Below are 17588 nucleotides of genomic sequence, written 5' to 3' on the forward strand. Positions count from 1 at the left end.
AGCAAGTGTGAATTTGGAGACAACTAGCTAACATATATTGCAACAACAAATATATTACTTTAAAATAGCATTACTGAAAACTGAGCAAAAGTTTTACGTATAGTCCATTGAGCCTATATTATGGTACTTCATCATTCTCCAAATTGGATTTTTAGCTGGAGCTTAAAATTCGTGTATTGATGGTTTTCTTGAAATATTTTAATGGAGGAAAATAACTACACTTTATGAATTCATTGTCTCTACAAAAATGTATTTGTAATTTTCGTAAAATTCCAACGTTGTATCCCCTCTAATAAATCAGCGATCGCCAACCTAAATTCTGTACCGATATACTTTCCAAGTTTGGCGAACAACCAGGGGGGGGGGGGTCTTCCCCTCTCTGGGCCATTGGTAAAATGTTATTCAAAATAGTTTTTTCCTACTTAAAAATTTGGTACTACATTCAAACCAAGTTTGATCTGCAAATCAGTAATAACTTTTGTGGACATTTTTCAAAAGCAGAAATCGAAAGTATATATGTATTTTTTGAATATTAGATGTTGTGGCACTTTGTCGATCATTCACCTTGACAAAAAAAAAAATTCCAGAATATTGTTGCAATCGACTCAAAACAAGCTTGAGATTGGCTGGTCAATCAGGATAGATGGGTTGCCTGCCCCTATTCTAAACATTAGATCTGCCAATTAAAAAAAACTGTTACTTCAAAAGAATACGAAAGTATAAAACTCCTTAAATAGTTAAACTCGTCTAAACACCAGAACTGAAAATTTTCACGAATCTAACTTTCTTTTATTATTTTGTAAGAAGTAAGACGTTTTTTTTTTTTTTGGTAATCTAATGTCTAAAGCATAATTACTTCCTTAGCCCCTCTCTAAAACTACACTCATGACTGCCCATGAAAACGTCAGTATCTAAAACAAGCCCATCATTCTATAATTTTCCAGTGGGAATCAAATGCCCCTCCCCATCCCATAAGGCTCAATACTCGACTTTTAGGGGCATGGGGCAGATAAATATTAAAAGCCCCAGTGACATTTTACATTTACAGCCAACCAACTCATAATAACTAGAATATTTTTTTGTCTCTAAGTTTTCATTGAATCTCATACCCTTGAGAAAATTGTGTGAACTTCCTATGTCTGGAACCTACCAACAACTCGAAGGATTTCAGCCACTTCTTAGGAACTTTGAAATATGGAGAGTTGACTGTAATAAAAAAAAAAGATATTTTTACCCATTGGCAAACTAGTTACGTTGAATTGAAACCAAGTTTACATGTTCAAGCTCATTTCTGCTTTATTGTGCACTTTATTTTGCATAATGTTCAGGGGTCTGGCCAGAAGAAATTTGCGTCCGTTAACGGACCTTTCACAAAAATCCGATCAACCAAAATGGACCTTTCACAAAATTCCGATCAACCAAAACGGACCTTTCACAAAATTCTGATAAACAAAAACGGATCTTTCACAAATTGTTAATTGAAAGAGCAAATCTCAAATCAAAATAACGCAGTATATTTCCATGTATAAATACGATAATGTTTGGAACCATTTTGAAAGTTAAATTAGAGGGATCAACTTGTTCAAAATCTGCTAATTTTGCAAATGAAAGAAAAAAAAGGCACTCTTGTGATGCTCCTGCAAGCGATAAATAACTGATAAATAACTAACATAACTAATTACTATGGCCAGATAAATATAATGCTTGTTTATTCAGTAAATTACTGCCTATTAGCCAGGGCTAAAGCAGAAATACATGAAATACACCGCCAGCTCAGTCATTTCCAGCCGAGGACTGCAGTTTCGTGCTTATTAGCACTCATCAGCCCGGCATAGGAAAGTGACTGAGCTGGAGATGGAAAACCTCTTAAGGAAGCCAAGAGTGCGAAACCAATAAGCACGAAACTGCAGTCCTCGGCTGGCCCCAAAGCAGAATACTACTAAATTTGCGACGTACGTCGCAGAACAGATGCCTGAGCTGCAGAACAATTCTGCTCAAATATGAGAGAAAAACTCAGACAAATTTTCTGCAGAAATTCTACAGATTTCGGTGAAACTTCTGCAGTAAATAACTGCAGTTTTTCTGCAATTATCTTCCAACTCAAGATAAAATTTTGCACAAATTCTGTAGATTTCTTTAAATTAGAAGAAAATCTAAAAGTCTAGGAAATTACAACAATTCGGCGGAAAACTCGCAAAAAATGTTGAATTCTATAAGTCATCTTCAAGAACTTAAGATTTACTTTGAGCTTAGAGAAATCTGCAGAATTTGTGCAAAGTTCTATCTTGTGCTGGAAAATATTTGTAGAAAATCTGCAGCTTCTGCAGAAATTTCATATTTTAAATCTGAAATGATTCTGATTTTTCTAGCGTTTTTGGTTCTCTCTTTCTTTTCTCAATCGACCTTCATCCGCTGCAATTGCCTCCATAAACGTATGTTTTGGATACATGCCAACGTCCATCGACGAAAATTGCGTGTCTTGTTTGAGAATTCAATCTTTTTGCATCCTGAAAATATTTCGGTTATTTAGAATGTTTTGAAGTGTTTTTATTATTTGCTACCCTAATTCGACTCGTTTTACTTATTATTTCAGTAATTTATTTATTTATTAACATTATTTTAATTTATCTTTTATGCCATGTAAAATTAACCAAAAGAACGTGGTTTGACACCTGGGCTCAGATTTTTAGAAAATTTTGTATCTTTGCTCTTTTTATGCATTTTAGAAAGCATGTAAAATATTTTTCTAGAATTTCAATCGGTTTAGGTTCTACAGAAATGCATAGCAGCGGGTGAAGCTATAAAAAATGAAAAAAAAAAAAAAACTGTATGAAAGGATTTTGATTTAGGGCTCCCGATTTGTGGAAAAGATCACGTTGATTTGCTTGTGTATGCAATGCTTGAAGTACTTGCAGAACAATTGTGGTCAAATGATTTTACGTTGCAGAACATCATCAAGTATTCTGCTTTGGGGTCGACTGGAAATGACTGAGCTGGTGGTGTATTTTACGTATAATGCTTGTTGTTGGTTTCTTTGAAGGAAATTAACAGCTGAAAGTTAGGTTTATAATTTTGCTTGTTTGTTTTATTCAGCGGTGTTGTTGGTGTTGTAAACTTCTCTGAAAAAGCGTCAACCTTCTCTGAAAAGGCTAAGCACTTTTCTCCCAGTCATGATTTGATAAATAATAATATACAGCAAAATGAACTTAGAACTGCAAAGGACAGTAGGCGGGTTACCAACTTCAAATTTATTGCCACTTAGTGTCTGCGATGTTTAACTGTTATTTTGGAAGAAAGTTATATGGTTTGATTTTTGGGTGCTAAATTGGACAATTAATGTTAAATAAACCGTTTTTTCTTTAGATGTCTACATTTTGAAAAACGCAATCTTTTTACATCTGATATGAGAATTATATTTTATTCTTTTTTCAAGCCAACTTCACTTTATTACAATGCAAATAAATAAATATAAGTCCCTTTATTTTTGTAACAACGCTTATTTCAAGCTTTTAAAATGGAATTCCATTTTTTTTATGAGTCAAAAATTAAAATTCTGAATCGATGGTTTATTTTAATTATTTTTTTTATTTACTTATTTATTTATTGCTTCAATTGTGTCCAGATATTAATGATATGTTTATCATAGGACTCTAAAATGCAATTCTAAAATAATTTTATCAAAAATATTTATTTTACAAGCCATTTTTATACTTTGAGGATTGCAATCTCTTTGCATCCGCTATGGAAATCTGATTTTTTAAATTTTCGATGTTTAGTATGCTTTGTTAAGAGGTAAACAACTAAAATCTTTTTACATTTTTGTAAAAATCATGGAGTTTGTAAGTTTTAAACGAAATTCTGTGTTCTTTAACAGTGTCTTGGGTTAAAAAGATAAATGCTGACCCCCCCTGCGTGAATTTCTTTGTTACAATTATATTAAATACTATACATATGACATTTCTAGTATAATTTAACATAATGTAGAATGGTAAATAAATATTGATACTTGAGGGGTGCCCGTCTCCCAGAGAGTGATGCTGCCTTCCCCCCTCAATACTCGAAAAACACTCAAGAATGACATTCTCAACAGAAAAGAGGGAAAACACTCAACTTTAAGTGTCAATGATGCAGTTTGCACCTTCTCAAAATTCTAAAATTTTGTTTTTACAAAAAAAAAATCTGCAAAATTATTTGATTTTTACAAAATTAATTGTTTTTTTCACAAAAAACGGACCCTGTGAAAAATCCTGGACAGACCCCTGAATGTTTATGAGAATTTCTGCATGGTTTTATTAAACATCAGATGTCTTTCTTTCTTTCTTTTTTTTTTTTTTTGGATGTATATAGGTCTTGAATTTTCGTTAAAATTTTTTAAAGAAAAAGTACACTCTCAACTTATACAAAGTTATGGGCAGAAATATAAAATAATTATACTAATTATAAAGTAGAAAATACTTAACACTGGGGATGTAAAACATTATGAGACATAGGAATCAACAATTCCCAATGTCTTTTTTTCTTTAGCTGCCTAGATCTTAAAAAAGTATAAAAATCAAATCCCTGGTTAAGGGGCCCTGAGCATGGCAGGGTCAAAGTCATGGGCAGGTGCCCTGTTTGCCCGTGTGAGAATCAGTTTGCTGATCCTTCTAATTGAAAAGAGTGTCTAGAGTTTTCTGGACGTTTTCACTGTCTTGAAATTTATTTTTTCTGTAGAGAATTTAAAAAATGGCTGCATTCTTACCCGATACCGACAGTGAAGATGAATTACCACCAGGATGGGAAGAGCGTGCTACTTTAGATGGAAAAGTGTATTATGCCAAGTGAGAATTTTTTTAGCATATTTTCAATCATCAACTAACTCATTGAACGGATAAAAGATGATATTTATCATCTTTCATCAATTAGTATACATTATTGCATTTAATCTCAATTTATTTATTTATTTTTTGTGGATCAGTCATCTTTCGAAAAGCACACAGTGGTCTCACCCAAGGACTGGAAAAAAGAAAAAGGTTTCTGGAGGTATATATGCTTTGCTTTACTATTTAGAAGTTATTTGTTGGCTTTCTATGAACAATAAAATTCATTTTTGTTCTTGTTATTTATACTAAATAGCAAATCTTGTGTTTTAGTTTGACTCAATTCTTTTTTGACCACATTATTTGGTTGGTTGGTATCGTATTCTCTATGGCAGCGTTTCTTAATTTCTTTGATCAGTGGAACCCTTTTAAATGCTCACTTTTTTCGTGGAACCCTTAGTTTTTTGTTAATAGTTTGCAGTGGCGTAACTAGGGTTCTGTTTGAGAGAGAGCCCAGGTTCTTATTTCAAAGAGACTATCACAACTATTTGTCGCAAAATTGATAATTAAAGAGACTTCATTATAGACCATGGTAATTACTGCTAACTGCTAATTGTTATTTATTGTTTTAAAAGCCGAAACACTCCTATTTGCATAGGCGGCTAGTGCCCCAAAAAAATGGGCGGTCAAAGGACGTGCAAGGGGGGGGGGGAGGGCAGGTTTGTTTAGTGGGTGTCACACACTTAAAGCTAAATAGTTTCTTCAAAATTTGGGTGTTTGAGTTTTTACGTCATTTATGCATGAATTACATGATCAAAATATTTTCTTAGTTGGGAAAGGAATACTGATGTGTTTTACCTACAATAGTGTTAATAATTCACTAAAATTTACAAAGAAAAAGTTCTTTAAACTCAAAAAATCTCTCATTTTGCAACAATTTTTAAAGTTATTTATAAATTAGAGACTTTGATGTCACTGTATGTTATGTTGACGTAATTGGTCCTCACTCGTTAAAAGTTAAAATTCTGCTTTCAACTGCTGCTATAGTGACTAGTATTAATAGTAGTTTATTTGAAATTTACGTCAAAAATCGTAATTTTTCCCAATACGCCCAAACCTGTTTTCATGCAGTGGATAGGAACCGCATAAAAAAATATCACAAAAAAAAAATTGTTCAAAACCTCACGAATAGCTTTAAAAAGTTGTTTTCACAACACAGTTAAAAAATATTTTTTTTATGCAGTAAATAGGAACCGCATAAAAAGTCTGACATAAAAATAACCCAAAAACTTTCAACATTGTAATCTTTAAACGAAATCAAAAACCAAGTGATGATCATTTTTGCCGAGTATTCGGTAAAAATTTCCTGAATAAGGAAATTTTTGAGAGGTTACAGTGACTTCCCATCGAGGTGCCTATGTCGTCACTTGAAGATACTACCTCGCACTCGTTTTAAAAATAATTTCGTCAATTGAATCCCAATCTGATTGACATTTTAATATACCGAATTAAAAAAAAATTTGCACAGAAAAAACACACAAAAATAATAATAATAATAATCGCATAAAAAAGACTGCATAAAAACAGGTTTGGGTGTATTTGATAATAATGCAGGAAAGGGAATTTGGGGTGCCCTTCCATAAGTTTTTCAACATTGAAGTCGCTTTTAAACTATCTTTAGTGATATTAGTGGGTCAGTAGCTTCTTCCGGATTTTTTTCAAAATTGAAGTGTTTAAAAATGAGAAAGAGGTGCTTTATGACTGATCTTGGAAAAATTTCGAAGTTGAATCTTAAAGGCACAATTTCAGGCGGAAAATAAAATTATTCCTATAGTGGCTAACCCTGATGGGTAATAAAGCTCAGATTAGTATACAAAAGTAAAAGTAAATTTATTTTTAATTTTGGGGAAGCGTTTTAATCGATTTTTAAGTGATAAATGTAAAAGACATAGAATGAAAATATGCAAGTCTCATGAAACCCCTGAGAGAGCTTCGTGGAACCCTGGGGTTCCGCAGAACACAGTTTAAGAAATGCTGCTCTATGGAATCATATCTTATAGTATGCTTGAATAGTGTTTGCTATGGCTGGATGGAAAAGCATAGAAAAATAAATATAGCATAAAATATAGCATAGTTATAGTATAAACCACATTATTTTAATGAACTAAATGAATGTAGCAAATATTTTATCTCATTTATGGAAAATATTACTGTTTTTAGTTATTCAGATAAATTGTAAGGGCAATGGTATCTTGCTTAAAGGGATTTTAACCCTTCCTCCCTCCAAACCCACATATAAGTTTTTTTTTTTGTTTGGTGATGGGGAAGGGGGGGGGGGAATTAAATGTCACTGAAGTTTCCAGACTATAATATAAAATATACATCATTTCATTCACAAAAGTACTTTATTTTTCATGAGTATTTCTTAGAATTGTCTTTTCAACCATTAATTTCATAACTAGCCCCCAGAGTGGCTAGATTAGCAGCTTTGTTCTCACTGCCTAATGCAGCTCTTACAATCCCCCCTCCCCTTCAGGCTGGGGTACATCTTTGTTCCCCCAAAGTACTTTAGGGGCTTTGCCCCTTCTTGCCGCCTGAGGCAGTGAAAAAACACGTTTTACCACCTGTGATGGAACATTAATTAATCAGCACATGGATGCCCATTCCCTTCAAGAGCAATGCCGCATCCAGGGTTGGTAAAAAAAAAGTTTTTTTAAATAAAAAAACCAAAAATACCGTTTTTTTTTTTTTGGTTTTAAACCAGGTTTATTTGGTTTTTTCACTATTTGTAAGAAAAAAAATTTTATTTTAAGAAAATCATGAAGATTTTATCAATTAACTGTTAAGGAATGTTTAATATTCATATTTGTACCTAATTTCTTTGTAATTAATTAAATAATTAAGAGTAAAATCTTGTTATTTCATTTCCTCCTACATAGAGATTTTTATAGGAGAATATTTGTTTGAAAATCTTTAACTATCATGAAAAATACAACACGTAAATGGGCCTTAGTACAAATAATTAAAGTATTAATTTACTGTGATAGTTCAGATATTATTAAGTACTACAAATAACCAAGAATAAATTCTTGTAAATTTCCCCATAATCATAGCGATCTACTGTAAATAAAAAAAATAAAAGTAAAGTAAAAATCATGCATTCTTAAAAATGTGGAAAGTATTTTGCAGTATCTACAAATGAATCACAAGTCTGATGTACATTACAGAACTATAAAAATCAAAAGATCAACATATATTTTCTTTAAAGATTTTTTTTTTAAAAAAGCTGCAAATCATGTAATTTATTTATCTAATGTATTCTGGGGTCTGGCCAGAGGATATTTGGGTCCGTTAACGGACCCTTCACAAAAATCCGATCAACCAAAACGGACCTTTCACAAAATCCTGATCAAACAAAACGGACCCTTCACAAAATTCTGATAAACAAGATCGGATCTTTTACAAATTGTTTATTGAAAGAGCAAATGTGAAAGCAAAATTACGCATATTTCTGTGTATAAAACGACAATTTTTGGAACTTTTTTTAAAGTTAAATTAGAGGGATCTGCTTATACAAAATCGGCTAATTTTGGAAGAAAAAAAAATCGGCACTCTTGCGATGCTCCTGCAAGGGATAAATAATTGCTACTGCCTAATAAATATAATGGTTGTTTGTTTTATCACATCTAATTAGCAGGGGTATTGTCAACTTTTCTGTCAGGCATTGGTAAGCACTTTTCTCCCCGCTCATGATTTAATAAACAATAATGATATATATCTGCGAAATGAACTTAGAACTGCAAAGGGATAGGGGAAAGGAAGGATATGGGTGGGGAAAAAATATGATCTCTTCATATAGGGTTACCAACTTTAAAATTATCACCACTTAGCGTCTGGCGTTGAACCTTTATAATGACTTGATTAGAAAATATTCTCATCATTTTACCAGCTTGTCAATATTTGCGTTTATATGGTGCGGTGCGATGTTTAATTGTTATTTTGGGAGAAAATTATATGGGTTTTGATTTTTCGATGCTAACAAGGATGATTAACTTTAAATAAACTCTTTTAATTACCGGTTTTTTTCCTTTAGATGTCTACATTTTGAAAAATGTGATCTTTTAACATCCGATTATTTTTGCGTCAACTGTGTCCACAAATATTAATGAAATGTTTATCATAGGACTCTAAAATGCAATTTTAAAATTGATTTTATCAAAAATATTTCTTTTACAAGCCGTTTTTATACTTTTGGTGCCTTCACTTTGAGAATTGCGATCTCTTTGCATCCGCTATGGGAATTCGATTTTTCGAACTTTTGATAATTATTATGCTTTGTTAAGAGGTATACAATTAAAATATCTTTTTGTTTTTGTTAAAATCACGGAATTTATAAGTTTTAAACGAAATTCTGTGCTTTTTAAGAGTGTCTTGGGTCAAAAAGTTAAATGCTGAACCCTATTCTGATTTTTTTTTTGTTGCGAATTTATTTGATTTTTCACAAAATTAATTCATTTTTCACAAAATTATTTGATTTTTCACAAAAAACGGACCCTGTGAAAAATCCTGGATAGACCCCTGGTATTAATGACAACAATTATAGAAACAGGTCAAGTAGGTTTTTAAGAAAATCATTATGTTTTCTACTATAGACATTATTTCTCCTGGTTTAATGCATTTAGAAATACAATTTTTTTTTATGAAAGAAAAAAAAATTAAATGCCTCAGTATGAAAATACTCTTTTAACATATTTCAATAATGATGACTCATAAAAATTAATGTTTATTGATTCTTCCACCATTCATACATGCAATTTCTTTTCAGGGCCTGATCACTGAATAGGCCAACTAGGCCCTTGCCTAGGGTCTGATATTTAGGGGCCCCTAAAGGGTCCCTCAATATCTTAATTGGGCCCTGCTTCTTTTATTATATTGGGATAAAAAAAAGTTCTTTGAAAGGTGAAAATTTGGCATTAATTTTTTTTTAAATAAGAGCTCTGAGTTACGTGAATATTTTGTTTTCATAATTTTATGTATTTTCTTTTCTTGCTCCGACTGCATCGTCTATCGGGGATGCAAAAAGTGTGCAGGTATAAGTCGAATTTTATGCCTACTTTAAGTGTTCTTGGACTTCTTTAGTTATTTTGTTTCTCTTGTCATTTAAATATCTTAGCGGTAAAGTTTATATACACTATGCATTGCTTCAATGCAGACTTAGATAAAATGAAAAGCTTTCTGCGAACACAAATCCTAATTGGAAAATTTTCTGCAAATAATTATTTTGCTTAACTCACCCTTGAATAAGATATTCAGATATGAAAAAGACGATATGATATGATATATATTCAGATATGAAAAAGACAAAAAAAAAAAAAAAAAGCTTTAAATCATTCTTTTTTTTTTTTTTTTACAATAACATACAGTTTGCTTATTTTTCACCAACTGAAGAAAACTGCCAAAACCATAATTTTTTTACACATGTGCTTTAAAAGGCTTTAACAGAAATAAACTGGGATTTTCTAAAAAAATTCCCTTTAAAAAAATTTTTTTTGTTTTTAACCAACGTCAGCAGTTTGAAAAAAAAAAAAAGTCTGCAAAGCCAAAAATTTTCTGCGAACGCCGTTTGCGCGTTCGTCTATATTATGCAAGACTGCTTCAATGGTACATAAACTGTCTCAATAAATCTTAAATTATCAAGCAAATTAGGTAGTAGATGAAGCTTTGGTTGAAATATGCTTTTCGAACTATTTTGAAATGCAAAAGACTGAAAAATAATAATAATTGAATAAATAAAAAAAGAGCTATACTTGGATCTTTTCTCCATGTAATTTTAGAAAACTTAGTCTCCCTTGCATTTTATGTACCTAGTAGGAAAGCTGCATTGATTTTAAAAAAGAAAAAAAAATATTTAGCAAACTTGCATTACCTTAAAAAATATGTTTCCAAATTTATTAAATCTGTAATTTATCCATAAAGCTTTGCTAGTTACTTTGCATCAATTAGATTTTACTCTTTGCAATAACATGTATTTTTGGGAGAAAACGATGAAGATTTTCAAAAAACCATGTTGGAAAAAACCATGTGGTTTTTTAAAAAAAACCACTTGCTTTAAACCATGGTTTAAACCAACATGGTACAAACCAAACAACCCTGGCCACATCTCCCTCAAATATCACGAAGCTTTGTAAAAGAAGACAGAAATACCCCCAAAAAACACTCCCCTGAAATTTTCCTTTCTACTTGGCCACAACTTAATCATTGATTCATATACTGCTGATTATCAGTGGTATATTAATAAACTAGCCCCCTGCGGCGACCAGCTGGTCCGCCTTTTTACGCCATTCGCCTTTTTACGCCAGGGGTGCTGCCTTCGGCGGCTGCTTAAACAATTTAGCGACGACATTAATCAATGTTTTTCTCTATAAATCAGTATTATCATTCGTTTTTTATGCCAATGTTGCCGCCTTCGGCGGCTGCTTAAATAAATTTCGTGGCGGTGTCAATCAATCTATATCTATCTATATCATTAATAATTTGAATAAAATATTTTCTAGATCTGTCTCCAGTTTCGTCGTTTGGAATATTTTTAAAGGAGGGGGAGGGGAGACACAAACAACGTACTCTTCATGCAAATTTTGTCGAAAAATAACAAAAAGCACTTCCACTTTATGTGAAAGCATTGTTTTTTCAAAGTCATGGTGTATGTGGGGGAGGGAGGGGGGCATTGACACCCAATGTGCAAGCACCCACCTACGGCGGCTGTTTGCTAACTTGTCATTTACCTTTTTACTTCAAGTTTGCCGCCTTCGGTGGTTGTTTAAATAAATTTGGCAGCAGTATTAATCAATCCATCTCTATCTTTTTTTTTGTGCCATTCACATTTTTACGCCAAGATTGCCGCCTTCGGCGGCTATCTACCTTTATAATCTATCTCTACATTTTCTTATCCATCTCTATTTATTTTGACCGCCTCGCCCATTTCCTAATAAAAACAAAGAACACTCAAAAAACCGCTTTTTTTTATTTAAGTAGAGCAAAAAAAAAAAACAAATTCCCCGTAGTGTGCAAAAAGTAGCGTTTGACAAAGATAAAAAAAATCTCGCTGTTTTTATTGAATTAATGCGCACAACTATGAAATGTAACGTAATATAGATACAGCGAAAGTCCAGCTTGGGGGGGGGGGATGGAAAAAGAAATAAATGCAATCCCTAAATAAAACAAAAAAAAAAGGAAAGAAAAAAAGCAAGCGCTGCCGAAAAAACACGTGGTCATCACGTCAGAAAATGTAGAAGTAAGCTATATAGTAAAAAAAAAAGATTAACATTGCTTGCGATTAAGATTCCATCGTAAATATCGAATCGAAACCCAAGTAGTGACGTCACAGGCATAAAAGATTGAAGAACGCTTTTTTCGACTGATGCGTGAAAGGACATGATGTGTTCAGCATTAAAAAAATTGTAAAAAAAAAAACTATTGCGTATTTTTAAGAACTTTTTTCTTCTGAAGAGTGCGAAATGTTTTTACTATTACCAACTTAAATTTCAGAAATGAGGCTTTGATACTTCTCGCAGGATGATATTAGAAAAAAGTGAAACCCAGGAAAACATGCAAATTAAAGGTTTTTCAAAAATTCATAAAAAATACAAAAATTGCTCTATCTTCAAAATTTTTTTGTTCATCATATTTAAAATTAAATTTCCGACACTATAGTACCAAAAATATTTGTCTGGCGCGATTAGTTCGGGGTCCGTGAGGTTAAAAATACTAAAAAGTGCTAAAAATCACATAAAACATTAAATAACTTTTTTTCTAATTAAAATATCAAAAATCAAAGCCCGAGGTGCACAACTTCAGCAAAAACTACACCTGTATACCAAATTCCATCTTTCTAGGCCTTACCGTTTTCCCGGGATGCGCGCCACACACACACACACAAACATCTTATTTTATTATATGTATAGATGATATTTTTTTAACCACCATGCAACATTTTTTTTTTTTTAAATTTACCACCACCAATGTCCTCTCGGACATAAGGCGCTTTGCAGTCCAATACAACAGAGATGCAGTAGCAGAGCGGGAAAGCTCCCTAAAAACGACATCCTTCAGCACGTCAAGAAGAAAGGGGCAATCAAAAAGATGCTCCCCCTCTCATTTGCTTAGTCACTTCACATAGTGGGCACAGCAGGGAACTGGCCAGTCCGATTTTAAAAAGATGGGCTTGTAAGTAGTCGTGACCAGTAATGAGACGAAAAGATGTAACCCCTTCAACTCTAGAGAGAAGGGAAAGTTGCAGTCTTGTTTGGTCTTCAAGAAGACACGCCCAAGATTTTCCGCTGGCAATGCCACAGAGAGATGAAATTCTTTTGAGCCTAATATTGCTCCCAAGTTGTCGCTTGGCGTTTCGAAGAGGGATCGGGAGGCAGGGTGGATTTAATGTTGAAGCCTCTTAAGCCAACAAGTCAGCTTGCTCGTTGCCATGGATGCCGCAGTGGCTTGGTATCCATTGGAGCACAATGTCTTTACCGGTCTCAAGAAGTGAACTAATAATGAGTTTACATTCAAACTCAATCTCTGTTGGAAAAAGGTTATAGTCTGTGATTGACTGTATTGCAGCTTGGGAGTCAACAAAAATAACAAGTTTTTGGCAAGAGAGCTTAGTGACAGCCCTAAGGGACATTTATTTATTTATTTATTTAAACCCCACCAATCACCACCGTACCAACCCCGGTGAGGGTTTAACCAGATGTGGTGACTGGGGGGAACATAACAGATCATAAACGACACTCGCTGGAACAATTTTGATAATTACAAAACCCAATAACAATAATAAGGTAAACAATAAAAAGAACTAAATAAAAAGAACTAATATACAAGTGAAGAAGCTAAATAAGACTGGGATGGCTGGTAAATACAATGTAAACACGCAGTTTTGAAAGTTTTTAGGCTGAATATTTAAAGTCATCTGCTTGAGAAATGAGAAGCAACATTATTTTATGGATATTCTTGCGTGTAACTGGATGAGATAGAATGTGTTAAATATTTTTGGAGAAAGAAAAGTTGGAATTATAAATGCAATGGAAAGAGCTGGTAAGAGGACAGTTGCCCTAAGGGACATATAAATTGCAAAAACTTCACTGTCAAAATTATCTGACCAGGCACTAAGAGATTCCTTCAAGCTGAAAAATTTGGAAAAAGCGCCAGCACCAGCCATAGGCGGATTTAGGACTGAGTTCTTAAGGGGGGGGGGGGCAGGATTTTTTTTAAGCAATATTTTTGCCCCCCACTACTATGTTTTTGTCTGTTTCCTGTGATGCATAAGTCCCTGCTTTACTTTTTTGTGTGTCGTTTTCATTAATGTGTTTTCATGCTGTCTTTTTTGAATTGACCTTTAGAGAGGGAGCTGGTATTAAGAGAGTGATGCAGGGCTCCCTTTTAAGTGGGAAATAGAATATCTCCAATTTTAGGGGACTGGGGGTTTCTCCCCCGGAGGAAATTTTGAAAAATTGATAAAAAATTCTGCATTTTGAAGCCTTATAAAGGTTAATTGGATAGACATAGAAATTGATAACTAGATTATACAGTTGTACAGTATTGTTCAAACTTTGTAAGAAACAGCCATTTTAAGTTTGGAAGAAAAAATAAACTAGTTTTCTCATTGCAACAACCTTTTTTTAATTATAAGTAGTGCAGAAAACGAAAAAGAATAGAGGTAGTGTATCATTTTTTTTCCCTGGCTAAACAGATTAACAATATGCAGTAGAAGTAATTGGAGCCTACTTTGCTTAGGATTTTCAAAGACTTATCTAATTATTTTGAAGGACTCCAGAATAAATAAAATTATTTAACGCACTTCATTTGTACTTTCCAGTCTCTGGCATTTTAATACTTGATTGTAAATTTTTGCAGTCCTGTTCTAACTTTGGGAGAAATAGCTATTTTAACTTAAAAAGAAAAACGAAACCATAGATTTCTCAAGACAACAACTTTTCTTCAGTTGCCAGTTGGGCAGAAAACTAAAAGAAATAGAAGTAGTGTGTATTTTTTTCCATGCTAAAGAGATAGACAATATGCAGAAGAAGTAAGATAAAAGCAATCAATGCAAAAGAATTTCCAAAATACTGCATTCAGGGTTGAATAAATAGCAAGATATGAAACATGTGAGTCACAAAAATTTATTTCAAATAATATGTTACAAACGTGAGAACCATGATTTTTACATTTTTAATACAGGATGTGGCAAGGTGCTGAATTTGACATATGTTGGCATTCCTCCCCCTCTACTATTTGTTAGAAATTTTAAAATTTAAGGTTTGTAGCCACACGTTTCCAAATATTCAAGGTTTTCAAGCACTTAAAAATGAAATCAGTTTTTTCAAGCAATTTCCGTTTTTTAAGGAACAAATCATGATTTTTTTTTTGGGAGTTAGGGACCCACTTCAAAGCAGGGGCCCTAAGCAACAGCTTGTTTATCTTATAGGCAAATTCGACCCTATTTGTAATTCACTCCTACCTGTAAATTTTTGCTTGATTTTTTGTAGTTTTTACAAAAATTAGTCAGTTTTTACGGTTAAAGGATTTTTACGATTTTACCAATCTTTGTTAGGTTTTTATAGACTTTTATAAAATTTCAGTAAATTTTTCCAAAACTTTTGATGAGTCAATTATTTAGATTTCAATAATGACAAGGACTGACTCACTTAGACTTAGATGATTATGACTTACCTTACTTTTTAAACAGTATTTATAAAGTAAGTAAAATTGTACTCTCCCTCTAAGTAAAAAGATTCATTCAATCAGAACTCTCAGATAACTGAAATTTATTCAGTTTGCGATAGTATTTATTCTCTCTCTCTCTCAAAAAAGAGAGAGAAGGAAAAAAATCTTATGTTTTTTAGAATTTCTCAAAAGGCCAATTAATATACTAAGAACATAAATATTATGCACAAATAAATACTTGAAATGTGGACACATCATAATGAGTAGATCGTTCTGTTAGCGCGAATGGGGAAGGGGGAAGGTTTTCCTCTTTGCTTTAGGTTCTAATTTGTTAAAATAATTGTCAATTATTATAAGTGTTGCAGCTTAATGTATAGCTCGTTTAGCCTATATTTTCATTCATATACTTGCCCAAATGGTTTTCAGTCCAAAATAGTGAATTTAGACACATTTTCAGCACCCCAGTGACAGTTGTACTATTTGTATTTAATGTTGGTTTTTTTTTTCCCCATTTTCTTTTCTCCCATCAGAAAAGGACATTTGCTTTTCTCTTCATTTTCATTGAACTATTCAAAAAAGAAAAAGTCATGGTTTTTTTGTTTTAAGATTTTGGAAGATGTGTTATTACTACATAAAGTCCTCCCAAAACTGGGGGCATTGCCCCCTATGCCCCCCCCCCCTATAAAACCACCCATGCCCTTCTGATCTATTCAAAAAAGAAAAAAATATATATTTTTTTAATTTTTGGAAGATGTGTTGTTACTATATAAAGTCTCCCCCCCCCCATAAATCCGCCCATGGCACCAGCCCTACCTGTGGAGGCTGTGGCAGATCCAACCGTATAAACGTGAAGTCAATCTTGAAATGGATACCTTTCATGAATAGTAGCCAGGGCAGAAGCCCTTAACTCAGCCTGTGAGGAAGAATGTTTACGAAGAGGCTGCACCAAGTCCAAATTAGCAGTAGTGTAATCTAAAGTACCCAGGAAAATAGACGGTCTAAAATTGAGCTGTTGTCTGATGCTCGAGACAACGAGGTCTGTTGCAAGGCGGTGAAACTCAAATAAGAAAGGATGTTGTGTTTTGAGTCTGATCTGAGGAGGGATGTAGCTGTTCCAAAAACCCTCTTTTCTGATATGCATACATAAATGCATTTACTTTTTTTGCTCTATCTGACATTTTATATTATCTTAATTCATATGCTTTTGTTTCAGAACTGCCACATGGCTGGGAGAAAAAAGTGGGAGATGATGGCCTTATATTTTATGTTGAGTAAGAAATTTATTTTGTACATCAGTAAACAATCATTTTATACATAAGCCAAATTCTGTACTTTTGCTGTCAGACCTATTTACATTGAAGTCATATGTAGCAAATTTAAGGTTATATTAAAATAAATTCGAATATCTTTCATGTTTTTCTGTGTTCTTTTAAATTTTTTAAACAAAAAATCTTTTATGATAAAATTATGGCTATAACAAAATTTGTATGTGGTCCGTGCAACTATTTCTTTTACCCATTAATAGGAAACAGATAATTATATTTATTGGTATTGATACGTTGATAGCTCTAATTCTTCTGTTGAAAAATCCTGTGAAAAATAATTAAGAGTTCTTATGGAGGAGAAGATTTTTAGCACTGTATGTTTAATGTAAGAAAATAAAATATTTTGCATTAAACTGCTGTTATAAAAGGTTTTTTCTGCTTTGTTTAGTGTAAAAAAACCTAAATGTTATTATATTGAGCTAAATACAAACCACTATAATTTTCCAGTTATTTTAATCAATTTCTCAAAATAAAACATGACATAACATGAGAGAGAATAAGCTCAAAATCTCAGGATTTATGATTTGTTATCAGCCGAATAGCTGCAGACTTGCAAATAAAAAAGCGCATCAAAGTTTTTTCTTTAGTTTTGCACTAATGAAAGTTTTTATAACTGGAGATTGAAACAATAAGTGAATAATTTCGTTTTGTGCACTTTTCTGGGGAGACTCACGCCTCTTCTGATTTTTTTTTATTTGTTTTGTTTTAAAAGGCTTCAATGTATTTTTAAAATTTTTGTTTGTTC

The 17588-nt window shown here is 32.8% G+C and overlaps 1 protein-coding gene across 1 annotated transcript in view; it reads left to right on the forward strand.

Annotated features, from left to right (window-relative positions):
• The window catches only part of LOC129229275 (WW domain-containing oxidoreductase-like), a 42691-nt gene that overhangs the window by 428 nt on the left and 24675 nt on the right, over positions 1–17588 (forward strand). Inside the window, exons 2-4 of the mRNA XM_054863547.1 lie at positions 4714–4820; positions 4958–5022; positions 16732–16789. Of these exons, the coding sequence (XP_054719522.1) occupies positions 4726–4820; positions 4958–5022; positions 16732–16789 (218 nt within the window). The 5' untranslated portion in view covers positions 4714–4725. The remainder of the gene's footprint in view (positions 1–4713; positions 4821–4957; positions 5023–16731; positions 16790–17588) is intronic.

Source organism: Uloborus diversus, chromosome 9 (genome assembly GCF_026930045.1).
Source record: "Uloborus diversus isolate 005 chromosome 9, Udiv.v.3.1, whole genome shotgun sequence".
NCBI lineage: Eukaryota > Metazoa > Arthropoda > Arachnida > Araneae > Uloboridae > Uloborus > Uloborus diversus.